At 66.1% G+C, this 16,060-nt stretch overlaps 1 protein-coding gene across 2 annotated transcripts; it reads left to right on the forward strand.

The window, feature by feature from the left end:
* The first annotated feature begins 517 nt into the window (after window positions 1-517).
* Window positions 518-15,450, forward strand: TFE3 (transcription factor binding to IGHM enhancer 3). Of its 2 annotated transcripts, none has more exons than XM_075918590.2 (10): window positions 518-901; window positions 7,114-7,227; window positions 8,539-8,779; window positions 9,041-9,313; window positions 11,279-11,380; window positions 11,800-11,917; window positions 12,022-12,078; window positions 12,393-12,468; window positions 12,563-12,710; window positions 13,114-15,450. In XM_075918590.2, the coding sequence occupies exons 1-10, from the start codon at window positions 789-791 to the stop codon at window positions 13,495-13,497; spliced, it is 1,626 nt and encodes a 541-aa protein (XP_075774705.2). In that variant the 5' UTR covers window positions 518-788; the 3' UTR covers window positions 13,498-15,450. The 2 variants fall into 2 exon arrangements, with proteins under 2 accessions (XP_075774705.2, XP_075774707.2); XM_075918592.2 differs by having other exon boundaries at window positions 709-893.
* The last annotated feature ends 610 nt before the right edge of the window (window positions 15,451-16,060 follow it).

Genomic DNA, 16,060 nt, shown 5'->3' on the forward strand with positions numbered 1-16,060 from the left:
GGTCACACCGCCTACCACGAAAGCGGTCCCACACAATGATACACAATTGAACACACACTGTTACAGCAGATACACACCACAGCCACATAAATAGGTACCCATAGTCCCCCCCCCCTCCCCACGGGAACTGATACACCCACAGACACACCACTTCACGCACCCAACACCCGCTGACAACACACACACACACACACAAGTCTCACACAGAGCTACACAATCCCTCCAGGACAACTGACTGGCAGAGCCGCACACTCCCAGAGCACAACAGCCGGCGCACACCCAGAGACACACAACCACACCCCGACCAACACAACTCACACACACACAACTCGCGCCCACCGGACACCGCACCCCACGAGCGACAGGGACACGCGCGCGCATGGAGAGGGGGTTCAGCCCCAGGAGGTCCTGGGGGGCTCCCGAAAATCCGGGTCCTGCTTCGGTCCGGCCGCGGGACGGGCCCGGGACAAGCGGGGCGAGGCGATGGGGGTCTGGAGCGAGGGGCACCGTCGGGGCGTGTGTCAGATGCCCCCCTGGCACCCCCCCGGGCTGGGGGTGTATCCCGACGTGACGTCATTTCCCTTGGCGATCCCCCCCCAGCCGGGGGATGAGGCAATAACTCTCCGGCCGGGTGTTTATCGGCTGCGATCGGGGTTGAGGGGGGTCCCGCACCGGAGCCAGCGGCCGCTCTCGGACCCCGCGCCCTAGGCCCAGCGCCCCCCCCCGGGCCACTCCTGCTGGGACACCGGCCGCTTCCCCCGGGCCCCGAGCCCTGCGGGGGGAGGAGAATGTCGCACGGGGCGGGGCAGGGGGCCCGGGAACCCGACCCCCAGCGGGCCCCCCCGACTGTCTACGTCCTGCTGGAGGGACCCCGCGCGGCTGAGACCGTCCAGGTGCTGAGGTGAGGGGGGCAGAGACCCCCGGTATCCCCCTGTGCCGGGCCCCCCCCGTCCCGCGCGGTAACCCCCCCCCGGTATCCCCCTGTGCCGGGCCCCCCCCGTCCCGCGCGGTAACCCCCCCCCCCCCGGTATCCCCCTGTGCCGGGCCCCCCCCGTCCCGCGCGGTAACCCCCCCCCCCCGGTATCCCCCTGTGCCGGGCCCCCCCCGTCCCGCGCGGTAACCCCCCCCCCCCGGTATCCCCCTGTGCCGGGCCCCCCCCGTCCCGCGCGGTAACCCCCCCCCCGGTATCCCCCTGTGCCGGGCCCCCCCCGTCCCGCGCGGTAACCCCCCCCCGGTATCCCCCTGTGCCGGGCCCCCCCCGTCCCGCGCGGTAACCCCCCCCCCCCCCCCCGGTATCCCCCTGTGCCGGGCCCCCCCCGTCCCGCGCGGTAACCCCCCCCCCGGTATCCCCCTGTGCCGGGCCCACCCCCCCCCGTCCCGCGCGGTAACCCCCCCCCCGGTATCCCCCTGTGCCGGGCCCCCCCCGTCCCGCGCGGTAACCCCCCCCCCCCCGTATCCCCCTGTGCCGGGCCCCCCCCTCCCCCGTCCCCCGCGGTATCCCCCCCCCCCGGGCCCCCCCCGTCCCGCGCGGTAACCCCCCCCCCGGTATCCCCCTGTGCCGGGCCCCCCCCCCCGTCCCGCGCGGTAACCCCCCCCCCGGTATCCCCCTGTGCCGGGCCCCCCCCGTCCCGCGCGGTAACCCCCCCCCCCCCGGTATCCCCCTGTGCCGGGCCCCCCCCGTCCCGCGCGGTAACCCCCCCCCCATATCCGCCTGTCCCGCGCGGTATCCCCCCCCCGGTATCCCCCTGTGCCGGGCCCCCCCCCGTCCCGCGCGGTAACCCCCCCGTATCCGCCTGTCCCGTGCGGTGTCCCCCCCCCCCCGTATCCCCCTGTGCCTGGCTCACCCCCCCGGTATCCCCCCCCCCCCCCGTATCCCCCGGGCCTGTCCCGCGCGGTATCCCCCCCCCGGTATCCCCCTGTGCCGGGCCCACCCCCCCCCCCGCCATCCCCCTGTCCCGCGCGGCCTCCCCCCCCCCCATCCGCCTGTCCCGTGCGGTGTCCCCCCCTGTATCCGCCTGTCCCGTGCGGTGTCCCCCCCCGTATCCGCCTGTCCCACGCGGTATCCCCCCTGTATCCGCCTGTCCCGCGCGGTATCCCCCCCATATCCGCCTGTCCCGCGCGGTATCCCCCCCGTATCCACCTGTCCCGCGCGGTATCCCCCCCCGTATCCGCCTGTCCCGTGCGGTGTCCCCCCCCGTATCCGCCTGTCCCGCGCGGTATCCCCCCCCGTATCCGCCTGTCCCGCGCGGTATCCCCCCCCGTATCCGCCTGTCCCGCGCGGTATCCCCCCCCGTATCCGCCTGTCCCGCGCGGTATCCCCCCCGTATCCCCCTGTCCCGTCGGTATCCCCCCCGTATCCGCCTGTCCCGCGCGGTATCCCCCCTGTATCCCCCTGTCCTGTCGGTATCCCCCCCCGTATCCGCCTGTCCCGCGCGGTATCCCCCCCCCTGTATCCCCCTGTCCTGCGGTATCCCCCCCGTATCCGCCTGTCCCGCGCGGTATCCCCCCTGTATCCGCCTGTCCCGCGCGGTATCCCCCCCCCCGTATCCCCCTGTCCCGCGCGGTATCCCCCCCGTATCCCCCTGTCCTGCTCGGTATCCCCCCCCCCGTATCCCCCTGTCCCATGCTGTATCCCCCCCCCGTATCCCCCTGTCCCGTCGGTATCCCCCCCCGTATCCGCCTGTCCCGCGCGGTATCCCCCCCGTATCCCGCTGTCCTGCGGTATCCCCCCCGTATCCCCCTGTCCCGCGCAGTATTCCTCCGTACCATCTACTTGTCCCCCGCGCTAGGGTCCCGTCCCCCGGAGCCCCCGCTGCCCCAGTACCCCCTGGGCAACCCCCTGTCCCCCGGCACCTCCTCCTCCGGCACCCTTTGCTCGCTGGAATGCCCCTCCCCCCGAGGACCTCCCCTTTCCTCCCTGGTGCCCCCCCTCCCTTCCCCGGGGTCCTGTCCCGTCTCGGCCTCCCGCCCCCAGGGACCCCTTTGGCTGGGGGAGGGTTGGACAAGCGACCCCTGGGCCCGACCCTGTGGGTTGGGGGTGAGGGCGGCTGGGGGGCGAGGTTGTGACTGGGTCACAAGGGGGAGGGGCAGGGGCTGGCCTGGGGGACCCGAGCCTCTGGCTGCAAATGAAGCTGAGTGTGAGTTCGCTCCTGGCTCTGGGAGGAGTGGGGACTAGTGGTTAGAGCGGGGGGGGGGGCAGCCTGGTTTCCTGGGGTCTCTTCCCAGCTCTGGGAGGGGAGTGGGGACTAGTGGTTAGAGCGGGGGGGGCAGCCTGGTTTCCTGGGGTCTCTTCCCAGCTCTGGGAGGGGAGTGGGGGCTAGTGGTTAGTGCGGGGGGGGCAGCCTGGTTTCCTGGGGTCTCTTCCCAGCTCTGGGAGGGGAGTGGGGGCTAGTGGTTAGAGCGAGGGGGGCAGCCTGGTTTCCTGGGGTCTCTTCCCAGCTCTGGGAGGGGAGTGGGGACTAGTGGTTAGTGCGGGGGGGGCAGCCTGGTTTCCTGGGGTCTCTTCCCAGCTCTGGGAGGGGAGTGGGGGCTAGTGGTTAGAGCGGCAGTTGGGGGGGGGAGCCTGGGACTCCTGGGTTCTCATGGGGCTGCAGTAGCAGATCCCCCCCCCCCCAGGATAATTTCTGGCCTCTCCGGACCCCGGGCTCCAGGGTCCGTGTTGTTTGCTCCCGGGTCTAGTTAATGATCCCTGGAGCGGGGGAGGGGGCCACTGAAGGTCACACAGCGAGTTGGGGGCAGGGGTGGAGCCCAGGATCCCAGCAGCCCCCCTGCTCTAACCACTGGACCCCGCTCCCCCAGAGCCAGGGACAGACCCCAGGTGCCCAGCTGGGGCAGGAGGGGGGCACATCCCCAGGAGAACCGGGAGAGGGGACACTGGGGCAGGGCCGGGGGGAGGCCCCAGCCTGGTGCTGAACTAACCTGACCCCCCCCCCCCCCAGGCTCTGTCACTTCCCCTCAAGTCTGTGGAGTCTGTGTCCTATCCGGCCCTTCCTTTTCCTTCCCTTCCCTTCCCTGCTGGGAGTCACAGCCCCTGCCCCCCCCCCCCAGCCCTGCCTCCTCGCTCCCATCTCCCTGCCCTGCCCCCCCCCATCTCCCTGCCCTGCCCCCCCAGCCCTCCCCCTCACTCCTGACCCACAGCCCCTGCCCCCCCAGTGCTGTCGGTGCCCCTCACTCCCACCCCATGCCCCCCAGCCCTGCCTCCTCGCTCCCATCTCCCTGCCCTGCCCCCCCAGCCCTGCCCCCTCACTCCTGACCCACAGCCCCTGCCCCCTCCTCCCAGCCCCTGCCCCCCCAGAGCTGTCGGTGCCCCTCACTCCCACCCCATGCCCCCCAGCCCTGCCTCCTCGCTCCCATCTCCCTGCCCTGCCCCCCAGCCCTGCCCCCTCACTCCTGACCCACAGCCCCTGCCCCCCCAGAGCTGTCGGTGCCCCTCACTCCCACCCCATGCCCCCCAGCCCTGCCTCCTCGCTCCCATCCCCCAGCCCTGCCCCCCCAGCCCTGCCCCCTTGCTCCCATCCCCCAGCCCTGCCCCCTCGTGCCTGCTCCCTAGCCCCTTGTACCATGTCATGCTGAAAGCAGAAGCAGGTATCTGTCCTGATGGGGGGGGGGGAGCCATAACTCTCACTATTGCAATTTCCAAGTGGGGGGAGGGGCCAGGTGTGTTTTAGCCCCCCAGGCCTGGGAAACGCCTACCTTCCGCTGCGGTTTTTGGCCCCTGTCCCCAGCTGGGATGTTTGGGGCTTGCGAGGGGGGTGGGGAGGGGCAACGTGTCTGCAGAGCCAGGGTCCTGGGGCAAAGCCCTCCCCCACCCCACTAGAAATTGTTCCAGCATTGTGGGATAGAATCCAGGCGTCCGGCTCCCAGCCTCCTGCTCTAACCACTAGGCCCCACTCCCCCCCCCTCCCCAGAGCCAGAGAAAACCCAGGCATCCAGCTCCCAGCCTCCTGCTCTAACCACTAGAACCCACTCCCCCCCAGGGCCAGAGAGAGCCCAGGTGTCCGGCTCCCAGCCCCCTGCTCTAACCACTAGGCACCACTCTGGAGCCAGCAAGAGAACCTAGATGGAAGCCAGATGTCCTGGCTCTCATCTGCTTGGTTTTGGGGCAGGGTGGTCTTGCGATGACTCTCATGCCCCGCTCTGGAACGAGAGGGGAGGAGTCCTGAAATGGGGAGCCGCCCCTTTAAGAAGGTTGCCTGTGTGTGAGTGTGGGGGGGGGGGGTGGCCTCGTTTCCCAGTGCTGCCCCCTGACCGCCCCCGTCCCATTTCATGCCCTCAAGAGGCCTGGGATGCGGGGAAAGTCGTAGCCGGATCCCATCCACCCCAGAGCCCCCTGGATCTGTCCCCTTGGGCCGCAGGCCAGAGGCCACAATTCCTCCCCGTTGGGTGGGGGCTGGACCCTTGGGGTGGGAAGATCAGGGCTGGGAACCCCCCCCCAGTCCATTTCTCTCCTGGTTGTTTCCGCCAGGCGATCCGGCGCCGGGGCGTAGCCGAGCGGGGCGGGCGTTCACACTGGGCTAGCTGGCTTGCCCAAAGCGGACTGGGCGATTTCAGCATGTGGAGAGGGACCGCGATGCCCCCCCCCCCCCCCCGTGTTGGTGCCCGATTCCCGGGGCCACTCTGAGCTTGGGGGGGGGGGAGACTCAGGATTCTCCCCAGCCCAAACCCCGCCCAGAGACCCTGGGGGAGTGTGGGGCTCCTAGCCCTGGCTAAGCTATTTGGGGGCTTGGCTGCATTTTTCACCTCTGGCTAAGAGAGTCCCCCAGGGGTCAGCTAGATGCTTCTGCCTGAGAAGAATTTGTCCCGCAGGGGGTGGCCATGGGGGACCCCGTAACAGACCCCTCCGAGCGCCACACAGGGCAGACCCCACAGGCCACCAGGGTGAGAACCCAGGAGGAAAGAAACCAGGGTTTTGTGGGCGTCCTGGGGACTAAGCGTGGGGAATTGGGGTGGGCCACAGCGGGGGGTACTGGCCAAGGCTGGTTGTGGGTTGTCGGGATTTGTGTGTCACTGTGGGTTGTGTTGTCGGGCTAGTTGGAGACCTGGGAAGGCTTGAATCTCTGAGGCCAAGGGAGCTAGGGTGGGAGGGGGGTTGTGTATTGAGCGGTGGTGGTGATCTGTCTGGGGCTGTGCAGCTGTGTGTTGTGGAGTGCTGTGCCTGTGGTTGTGAGGTTCTGTGTTGGGGTGAGTGGGTTGTGTATTGCGGCTGTGTGTTGTATGTTGGCGGTGTGTTGTGGGGTGCTGTATGTGTGTGGTGCAGGGCTGTATCTGGAGTGGTGTGTCTGGGTGGTGCGTTGCAGCTGTGTCGTGAGGTGGCGGGTGGGTGGTGGAGGTTGTGTGTTGTACGTCGGCAGTGTGTTGTGGGGGGTTGTGCATGAGGTGTGGGAGGGGGGGGGGCTTGGGGTGCTGTATGTGTGTGTGGTGCAGGGCTGTATCTGGGGTGATGTGTCTGGGTGGTGCGTTGCAGCTGTGTCGAGAGGTGGAGGGTGGGTGGTGGAGGTTGTGTGTTGTACGTTGGCGGTGTGTTGTGGGGGGTTGTGCATGAGGTGTGTGGGGGGGGCTTGGGGTGCTGTATGTGTGTGTGGTGCAGGGCTGTATCTGGGGTGGTGTGTCTGGGTGGTGCGTTGCAGCTGTGTCGTGAGGTGGCGGGTGGGTGGTGGAGGTTGTGTGTTGTGGCTGTGTACTGTGATGGTGCGTGTGTCATGGGGGTTGCGTGTGAGGATGTGTGTTGTGCAGGGCTGTGGTTGTGCTGGGGATTGTGCACTGGGATGTTGTGTGTGTGCTCTACGGGTTGTATAATGAGGTTATGAAGTTTGTGTTGTGCGGGGTGAGTCGGGGTGGGGTGTAGTACAGGAGCTGTGTCTTGGGGAGTGGAAGTGGTGGTGTCAGGTGCAATGGGAGGCTGTGGTATGGGACAGGGGTGTGTCTTGGGGAAGTTGTGGGGTGTGTCGGGGTGGGAAGCCATCTAGAGGTGGGGACCAGCCCGGAAGCAATTTGTGACCATGGAGCCCATGGCCAACTCTTTGCCTCCCGGGGAGGCACGGGGAAGGGGGACACGTGAGAAATTTGCACGAGGGTCATGCACGAGGACTCACGCTCACTCTGTCCCACCCCCAGCCTCGAGTCCTTGCTCCCTGAGTCGGGCATTGTCGCAGACATTGACTTGGAGAACGTCTTCTCCTTGGCCGGCGACAGCTTCTACGAACTCAAGAGTCAGCCCCTCTCCGGCAGGTAAGGCGGCCATCTTTGGGCAGCCATCTTGGAGCTCTCCTGTCACCCTTGCCCTGCTCTAGGGTCTCCCTCCCCCTACCAATGTTCCCCAACGAGGACCCCAATGATTGCAGGGGGACCCCATGGCCTGGCCTAGCCCCCCCAAGTTCTGTCCGCCAAGGGGCGGAGAAGAAGGTGGGGGAACGAAGGCGCCCCCGCCCCCAAATTGGCCCCAGCCCCTCCCATTGACTGAATCAAAGATGGCTGCCTTTAGGCTTCCATGTTTGCCTCTTGTAGCCGCAAGGACCCCAAGGGCAAGCCCTGGGCGTGAGTCGGCCTCAGGGCTTGGAGCAGCCCTCTTGCTCTCCGACCCATGCGGTTTGTCAGAGGCATTAAGGAGCAAAGACCCCCCCCATTTATAGCAGCCTGCTCCCCCCAAACTTGGCCCCAACTCCCCCCTTGACTAAATCCAAGATGGCCGCCTTTAGCCGTCCGCAATATTTGCCAGTGGACAACGGAGGAGGGAGTTGGCCTCTATCCCTTCCCCAATGTGAGGGACCTCACCCCCCCCCCGCCCGTGATCGCTATGTGGGGCAGAGTCAAGCTAATCACCCCTCCCCCCCATTCATTGGTTTCAACATGGCGGACGTAGGTGTCTGAGTAGTGGCCAGGGCTGCCAGCTGCCTGGATTTCGCCTGGACAGTCCGTTAGTTCTGGCCCCCTGCCCGGTAAAAAACCAGAAAATCCCCCCGCCGTGTGGGGCGCGAGGGGCGCGGGGATTCGTAAAGGCGCAGCGACCTTGCTCTTGGTCTCACCTTTTTTTTTTTTTTTTTTTCGCCCAACAACCGAGTATTTTTCCTGCCACGTTCGGGATTTTTAGTGAAAGCATCTGACAAGCCTAGTATTGGCCTGGCCAGCTCCCTGCTTTGAAGGCACCTTCCCGAATTGAGCCCCCCCCCCCCGTATTACATGGGGAGGGGGGACCTGGCCCCTCGAGTTTCTCCCCTTTGCAGCCAAGGGCAGGGCAGTCATTTTGGTTGGGACTCCAAGGGAGAGCTGGCGGGGGCAGGAGAAAGTTGGGGTGGGGCAAGCAGGGGCTGCGGGTCGGGAATAAGGGGCACCATGTTGGGGGGGATCAGCGGCCCCCCAACCTGTTTGTCCTGCTCTGAAATATGCTGAGTCAAGGGGGGAGAGGCAGAAAGCAGCAATGGGGGAGGGGTAGCAGGGTGAGAGGGGGAAGGATGCTGGGAAGGGGGGGAGGGTTTGGGGGAGAGGGGAGGATTCGGCACAGGCCCCCCCATCTCTAACTCTGTCTCGGCTCTGCCCCCACAGCCCTCCGGCCGCCCCCCCGCAACCCCCAGCCCCCTCGGGGGACCCTCCCGGCTCCAGCATGTCGTCGCGGGTGCTGCTGCGGCAGCAGCTGATGCGGGCGCAGACCCAGGAGCAGGAGCGGCGGGAGCAGCAGCAGGCGGCCCAGTTCCTGCCCCCCAACTCCGCACCCCCCACCCCAGCCATCTCCGTCAGCAGCCCCCTGCCGCGCCCCGCCACCCAGGTCCCGGTCGAGGTGCTCAAGGTGAGAGCTGGGGGGCTCTGGCTTGCGCTGGGGGGCAGGGAATGGGGCGGGGGGTCCTCTCTAGGGGGTGCTGGATCCCACCCGGCCCAGGGCAGGGCCTGGCTGGTGCAGGGGGGCGGGGAATGGGGTGGGGGGAACCCTCTAGGGCGGGGCTGGCTCTGGGGGGACGGGGAATGGTGCAGGGGGTCCCCTCTAGGGGGCGCTGGCTGTGATGGGGATGGGGCAGGTTCCCCCCTCATAGTCCCTGTTCTGCCCCCCCAGGTCCAGACGCACCTGGAGAACCCGACCCGGTACCACCTGCAGGAGGCGCAGCGGCAGCAGGTGAAGCAATACCTCTCCACCACCATGGGCACCAAGATGGCGGCCCAGGCCCTGGCGGGCTCCAGCCCCGCGGCCCCCATCCGCTCCCCCCAGGCCGCCTCGGCCCCCGAGGCCCACAGCCTGCCCGCCCGGCAGCCGGCTTCCTCGGGCCCCGGCACCGCCCCCAACAGCCCCATGGCCATGCTGCACATCGGCTCCAACTCGGAGAAAGAGGTGAGTGGGGGTTCCCCGACGCGCCCGTCCCTGCCCCGAATGCCTGCCCCACATCCAGCCCCTCTGCTCCCTGTTTCCTTCTGTGCCCCGGCCCCACATCCAGCCCCTCTGCTCCCTGTGTCCCCCTGTGCCCCGGCCCCACATCCAGCCCCTCTGCTCCCTGTGTCCCCCCTGTGCCCCGGCCCCACATCCAGCCCCTCTGCTCCCTGTGTCCCCCTGTGCCCCGGCCCCACATCCAGCCCCTCTGCTCCCTGTGTCCCCCTGTGCCCCGGCCCCACATCCAGCCCCTCTGCTCCCTGTGTCCCCCTGTGCCCCGGCCCCACATCCAGCCCCTCTGCTCCCTGTGTCCCCCCTGTGCCCCGGCCCCACATCCAGCCCCTCTGCTCCCTGTGTCCCCCTGTGCCCCGGCCCCACATCCAGCCCCTCTGCTCCCTGTGTCCCCCTGTGCCCCGGCCCCACATCCAGCCCCTCTGCTCCCTGTGTCCCCCTGTGCCCCGGCCCCACATCCAGCCCCTCTGCTCCCTGTGTCCCCCTGTGCTCCGGCCCCACATCCAGCCCCTCTGCTCCCTGTGTCCCCCTGTGCCCCGGCCCCACATCCAACCCCTCTGCTCCCTGTGTCCCCCTGTACCCCGGCCCCACATCCAGCCCCTCTGCTCCCTGTGTCCCCCTGTGCCCCGGCCCCACATCCAGCCCCTCTGCTCCCTGTGTCCCCCCTGTGCCCCGGCCCCACATCCAGCCCCTCTGCTCCCTGTGTCCCCCTGTGCCCCGGCCCCACATCCAGCCCCTCTGCTCCCTGTGCCCCCCTGTGCCCCGGCCCCACATCCAGCCCCTCTGCTCCCTGTGTCCCCCCTGTGCCCCGGCCCCACATCCAGCCCCTCTGCTCCCTGTGTCCCCCTGTGCCCCGGCCCCACATCCAGCCCCTCTGCTCCCTGTGTCCCCCTGTGCCCCAGCCCCACATCCAGCCCCTCTGCTCCCTGTGTCCCCCTGTGCCCCGGCCCCACATCCAGCCCCTCTGCTCCCTGTGTCCTTCTGTGCCCCGGCCCCACATCCAGCCCCTCTGCTCCCTGTGTCCTTCTGTGCCCCGGCCCCACATCCAACCCCTCTGCTCCCTGTGTCCCCCTGTACCCCGGCCCCACATCCAGCCCCTCTGCTCCCTGTGTCCCCCTGTGCCCCAGCCCCACATCCAGCCCCTCTGCTCCCTGTGTCCCCCTGTGCCCCGGCCCCACATCCAGCCCCTCTGCTCCCTGTGTCCCCCTGTGCTCCGGCCCCACATCCAGCCCCTCTGCTCCCTGTGTCCCCCTGTGCCCCGGCCCCACATCCAGCCCCTCTGCTCCCTGTGTCCCCCTGTGCCCCGGCCCCACATCCAGCCCCTCTGCTCCCTGTGTCCCCCTGTGCCCCGGCCCCACATCCAGCCCCTCTGCTCCCTGTGTCCCCCTGTGCCCCGGCCCCACATCCAGCCCCTCTGCTCCCTGTGTCCCCCTGTGCCCCGGCCCCACATCCAGCCCCTCTGCTCCCTGTGCCCCCCTGTGCCCCGGCCCCACATCCAGCCCCTCTGCTCCCTGTGTCCCCCTGTGCCCTGGCCCCACATCCAGCCCCTCTGCTCCCTGTGTCCCCCCTGTGCCCCGGCCCCACATCCAGCCCCTCTGCTCCCTGTGTCCCCCTGTGCCCCGGCCCCACATCCAGCCCTTCTGCTCCCTGTGTCCCCCCTGTGCCCCGGCCCCACATCCAGCCCCTCTGCTCCCTGTGTCCCCCCTGTGCCCCGGCCCCACATCCAGCCCCTCTGCTCCCTGTGTCCCCCACACACATTCCTGCCCCCTTCCCTTCCTTTGTGCTTCCTACCTCTTTTCCCTTCCCCCATGCCTCCCGCCTAGCCCCCTCCCTGCACACCACACCCGCATGGCACCCACTTCCCCCCCCCCCCCGCCCTGGGAAACACATGCACTGAGCCCAGCCCTGCTCCCGCAGATCGATGATGTCATCGATGAGATCATCAGCCTGGAGTCCAGCTACAATGACGAGATGCTGAACTACATGTCCGTGGACGGGGGGCTGCAGCTGCCCAGCACGGTAACGGGGGGGTGGAGGGGGCTTGCGGGTCACAGCTGGGGTGGGAGGAGGGGGAATGCTGCCCCTTTAAAACGGACAGGGAGGTGGCAGCTGGCTTGGACTCTGCCCCTTTAAGGGCTACCAGGCAGGTTGGTACACCGCCCCTTTAAGGCTGGCTGAGCCTCTGCTCCTTAAACGCCATGTGGGTGAGTTTGGACTCTGCCCCTTTAAGGCTGATGTGGGTGTGTGGCCAACTAAGGCTCCACCCCTTTAAAGGCACCTGGATGGGTTCGCCTCCCTGCCAAGAGAGGCTATTGCCCCTTTAAGACGTTGCCCTTTTAAGGGATCCTGGGAGGCAGCAGCCATGTGGGACAGCGCCCCCTGAGGCCAGGAGGTGTCTCTGTGCCACGATGAATTGTAACCCCTTGTCTCCCACGCAGCTGCCGGTGGCGGGGAACCTGCTGGAGATTTATAGCAGCCCGGCGCTCCCGGACTCAACCGTCCCCGTCAGCAACTCCTGTCCCGCCGACCTGCCCAACATCAAGACAGAGTTGTCAGGTACCAGTGTGGCCACGGGGGCAGGGGGCGGGGGCATTGTGACTTTCCACACACCCATCCGTCCGTCTGTCCTGCTGACACGCTCCCTTCTTCCCTGGCTGCAGAGAATGAAGCCAAGGCGCTGATGAAGGAGAGGCAGAAGAAAGACAATCACAATCTGAGTGAGTGTGTGTCGTCCCGTCCCCCCCGGCTGGGTAGATCCTTCTCAAGAGGATGCAGTTGGAGGGGTGGATAGTTGGGAGGGGGTGTCAGAGGCCCCCACCTCGTATCATAGACATGAGGGGAGTTGGGCCACACTTGAATGAGAAATTAGGCTGTTACCCGGCGGAACTCCCTGCCACATGATGCTGGTGACGAGGTTTAAGATGTGCTGGATGCTGATCGCAGAGGGGGGGGTGGCAGGAATTGGGGTGGGATGTCTCAAGGGGAACCCTGAGCTGGCCGGGCCTCTGAGCTGCCATTTCTCCCTCTGCAGTTGAAAGACGGAGACGATTCAACATCAACGACCGAATCAAAGAGCTGGGGACTCTCATTCCCAAATCCAACGACCCGTAAGTGGGGGAGGGCACAGTCCCCCGGCTCTAAGCACTACCCCCACCCCCCAAAGCCCAGAGCCCTGACTCCCAGCCGCCTCTGTGCCCCCAGGGAGATGCGCTGGAACAAAGGGACGATCCTGAAGGCTTCAGTGGATTACATCCGCAAGCTGCAGAAGGAGCAGCAGCGCTCCAAGGAGATGGAGCTGAGACAGCGCAAGCTGGAGCAAGCCAACCGCAGCCTGCAGCTCCGAGTGCAGGTCTGCCGTGGGGCACCATGGGGCAGGGAGAGGGAGGCTGAGCAGGGGGCACAATCCCCTAGCAGGCAGAGCCAGGTGCTTGGGGGTCTCCACAGGGCTGGGCAGGGAAGCACTCTCCTCTGACAGCAGAGCTGGGTGCTTGGGGGGCACCATGGGGCTGGGAGTGGGGCAGGTGGCTCTCTCCCCTGGCCACAGAGCTGGACATTTGGGGGGTGCCGTGGGATTGGGCAGGGGACACTCTTCTGGGCAGAAGAGCTGGGCACTTGGGGGGCACCGTGGGGCTGCGCAGGGGGAGCTCTCTCCTGGCAGCAGACCTGGGTGCTTGTGGGGCTGGAGAGCAGGGGGATTAGTGGGGGGCTCAGCAGGGGGCACTCTTCCCACGATCCCTTCTCTCCCCCTACAGGAACTGGAGATGCAAGCCCAGCTACACGGCCTGCCGCTCACCTCGCCGGCAGCGCTGCTGCCCCTGGGGGGTGCCGGGGAGGGCGCCAAGCCAGAGGGCCCTGGCCCCCCTCCCTTCCTGGCGGGCCCCTCCTGCGCCCCGGATCCCACTGCCTCCACTGCCTGCCTCCTGGACCTTGCCTTCCCCTCAGAGGAGCTGGGCGAGGCCGGGCTGGGCTTCCCCCTGGGGCTGGGGGCTGACAGGGGCCTGGAGGACATTCTCATGGAGGACGGGGGGCCCCTGTCGCCCCTGGGGGCCTCGGACCCCCTGCTCTCATCCCTCTCTCCTGGCGCCTCCAAGGGCTCCAGCCGCCGCAGCAGCTTCAGCATGGAGGAGGATTCCTGATCCTGGCCCCGCCCCTCTGGGGTGGGAGGAGTCAGGGGAGCCATGCCCATCAGGCTCCACCCCTGGCAATCTCCAGGCTCCACCCCCTCTTTTATAGGCACAGCAAGCTCCTCCCTTTCTCTCCAGCTCCATCCCAGGAGTGGCGCCCTTCGGCCACCCGTTGTGCAGGCTCCACCCCATCTGGCTGTAGGCAGCCCCAGAGTTTCAAAAGCTCCACCCCCTCTTGAAGCTCCTCCTCAGTGTGTAAGCTCCTCCCCTTTCCCCTGGAGGGGCGGCTTCAGTTTCAGACTGTGCCCCTTTTACCCTCTGTCTCTGTCCTGTTGAATAAGCCCCGCCCCTTTCTCTACTGCTCCACCCCCTTCCTCCAGTTAAGCTCCTCCCCTTGTTTGTTGCCACTCTTCTAGTCCCTCCTCCAACTGAGGATGGGGAGGAGCTCTCTCCAGACCACACCCCTTATTTGTAGTTGCCCCCTTCAGCCATGACCTTCCCATAACTACCCATCACGTCCCCCTGCAGAACTTAATTGTGGAGCATCTGGGGAGACCCCCCCCACTGCCTATTTTGAGATTGGGGGAACCTTGCAGCCTCTCCCTCACATGCTGTGTAGGGTGGGTGCTTGTGATTTGGGGGGGCCAGATGTGCCCCCCTAGAGAGGGGATATTGGGGGAGCCCCCCAAAGGAGCTATTCCCCACAGCTGTGAATGTAGGGGTTCATCCGGGCACACACTGTGAGCAGAGCCATGCACCCCCCAAATCATAGAAGGACAAAAGTGGGGTGCAGCCATTGGGAGAGGGGAGCCAATCTGCCCCCACACAAGTCCTTCAGATCCATGGATGTCAGCCTTATCCCAAGGGAGGTGGGCATCTGGATTTGGGGATGGGGTGCCCCCATTTTCAGCTTCCTCCAACCCATTTCTCCCCCTTTTCTGAGGGTGTCCCTCCAAACATACAAGGAGAGCTGTGTATGAGATGTCCTCTGGATAAAACGTGTACCCCAAAACTGGTACTTCAGAAAATGGGGTACCGTGGCAGTCATAAATTCACCCCCAAATCTGCTCTATGGAGGAGTAAAAAACTTTGTCCCTTCAAAAATGGGGTGTAGGGGAAAAGGAAACAGCTGTAGGCCAAACCTTGCATCCCTTGGGGAGCAACTAAAAGAAGGGGGTCCCTCACTTTTTGGGTGGGGTTCAGAATAGCGCCCATTTGGCTCCCTGAAATAGCCTGCTATGTGGGAGTGAGGTGGGGGTATGACTCATTGGCTGTGATCTTCCATGGGTCCTCCCCAAAAGCACGGCACCCCAAAAATGCATGAATGGGGGGGGTTCACTGCTGAGTCCTGTCTTTTCCATTTGGGGAAAACAGTGTTTCGGGGGAGTCTGTATTTTGAGAGGGAATCTGGCAGATGGGAGGAGGGAGATTTTTTTAAATGCTTTTATTTTATACAAATCCTATTTTGTTTTTTTAAAGAAAAAAATTACAACCCTTTCCTGGCCCGTACAAAACTGGAGTCCAGGGGGTTCCCATTTGCTCGTCCACACTCCTTGCCCAAACCCACTTTAGGGGGCGTTGGCTCCCATCCGCCTCCAGGAAAAGTGCCAGCTGGCTGGGGGGGGGGGCGGGATGGGGCACGGGCATTGCTGAAAACAGCACTGGGAGATTAGGGGGGCTTCTGCATAGCTCAGCATGGGCAGCTGAGTGGTGCATAGAGAATGAGAGGGCAGGTTGTGGGGAGGAGATGGAGGACAGGGGGAGCCGTGACTATGGGGGTGCATGGAAGGGGACCAGCAGCCTTCTGGGGGTGGGCGGTGGCAGTTGTATTATGTTTGGGGGAGGCTGGCTCTGACCCCAACTCCACCCCGTACCCCCCTTCCCGGTTTTGTACCAAGACCTGGACATAAATATTCGCTCTGAGATGCTTATAAATAAACCTGCGACGCTGATGATTTTCTAACACTGCCCCGTGTCCGGAGGCTGATTGGGGGGGGGTTGCTTTGCTCTCTCGGGCTTTGGGGGCGCTGGGGTCATGCTTGCGGGTGCTGGCTGCTGTCCTGCAGGTCCCTGGTTCTTCATCCTGGAAGTACTCTGGGAATCAAGGCCACTGGCCTCCAAGATGGAGCCCCTGGGACTCCTGCCCCCCACCTGAGCCAGAGGCCAGCGTGAGAGACGCCTCCACCCCAGCCGGCAGGGGTGCCTCGGGGCTGGCCTGGCGGGGGGGTGGCGCCCAGGGGGCTGTGGTCAAGAGGAGAGGAATGGGGCAGGCTGAGGCTGTGAAGCCATGGAAAGGAACATAGGCAAGGGAGGGTTAACAGGGTATGGGGGGGGGGGTCATTGAGTCGGGGGCCATGCTCTGGGACAGCCCCTCTGAAGCCAGGCAGGGCTCCTGGGGAAGCCAGAGACCCTGCACCCGCACCCGGCAGAGAGAACAGAAGGGCTAGCAGGCGACAGGGACACAGCGTAGTACAGGGACCAGGAACGTTCAATAAAATCCACCTGGACGGGTGGGGGCCCCAGAGCCAGGGCTGTGGGTCTCCTCCTGTGCCCCCAGGCAGCCGAAAGCAAACTC

This window comes from Pelodiscus sinensis, chromosome 18 (genome assembly GCF_052426305.1).
Source record: "Pelodiscus sinensis isolate ZL-2025 chromosome 18, ASM5242630v1, whole genome shotgun sequence".
NCBI lineage: Eukaryota > Metazoa > Chordata > Testudines > Trionychidae > Pelodiscus > Pelodiscus sinensis.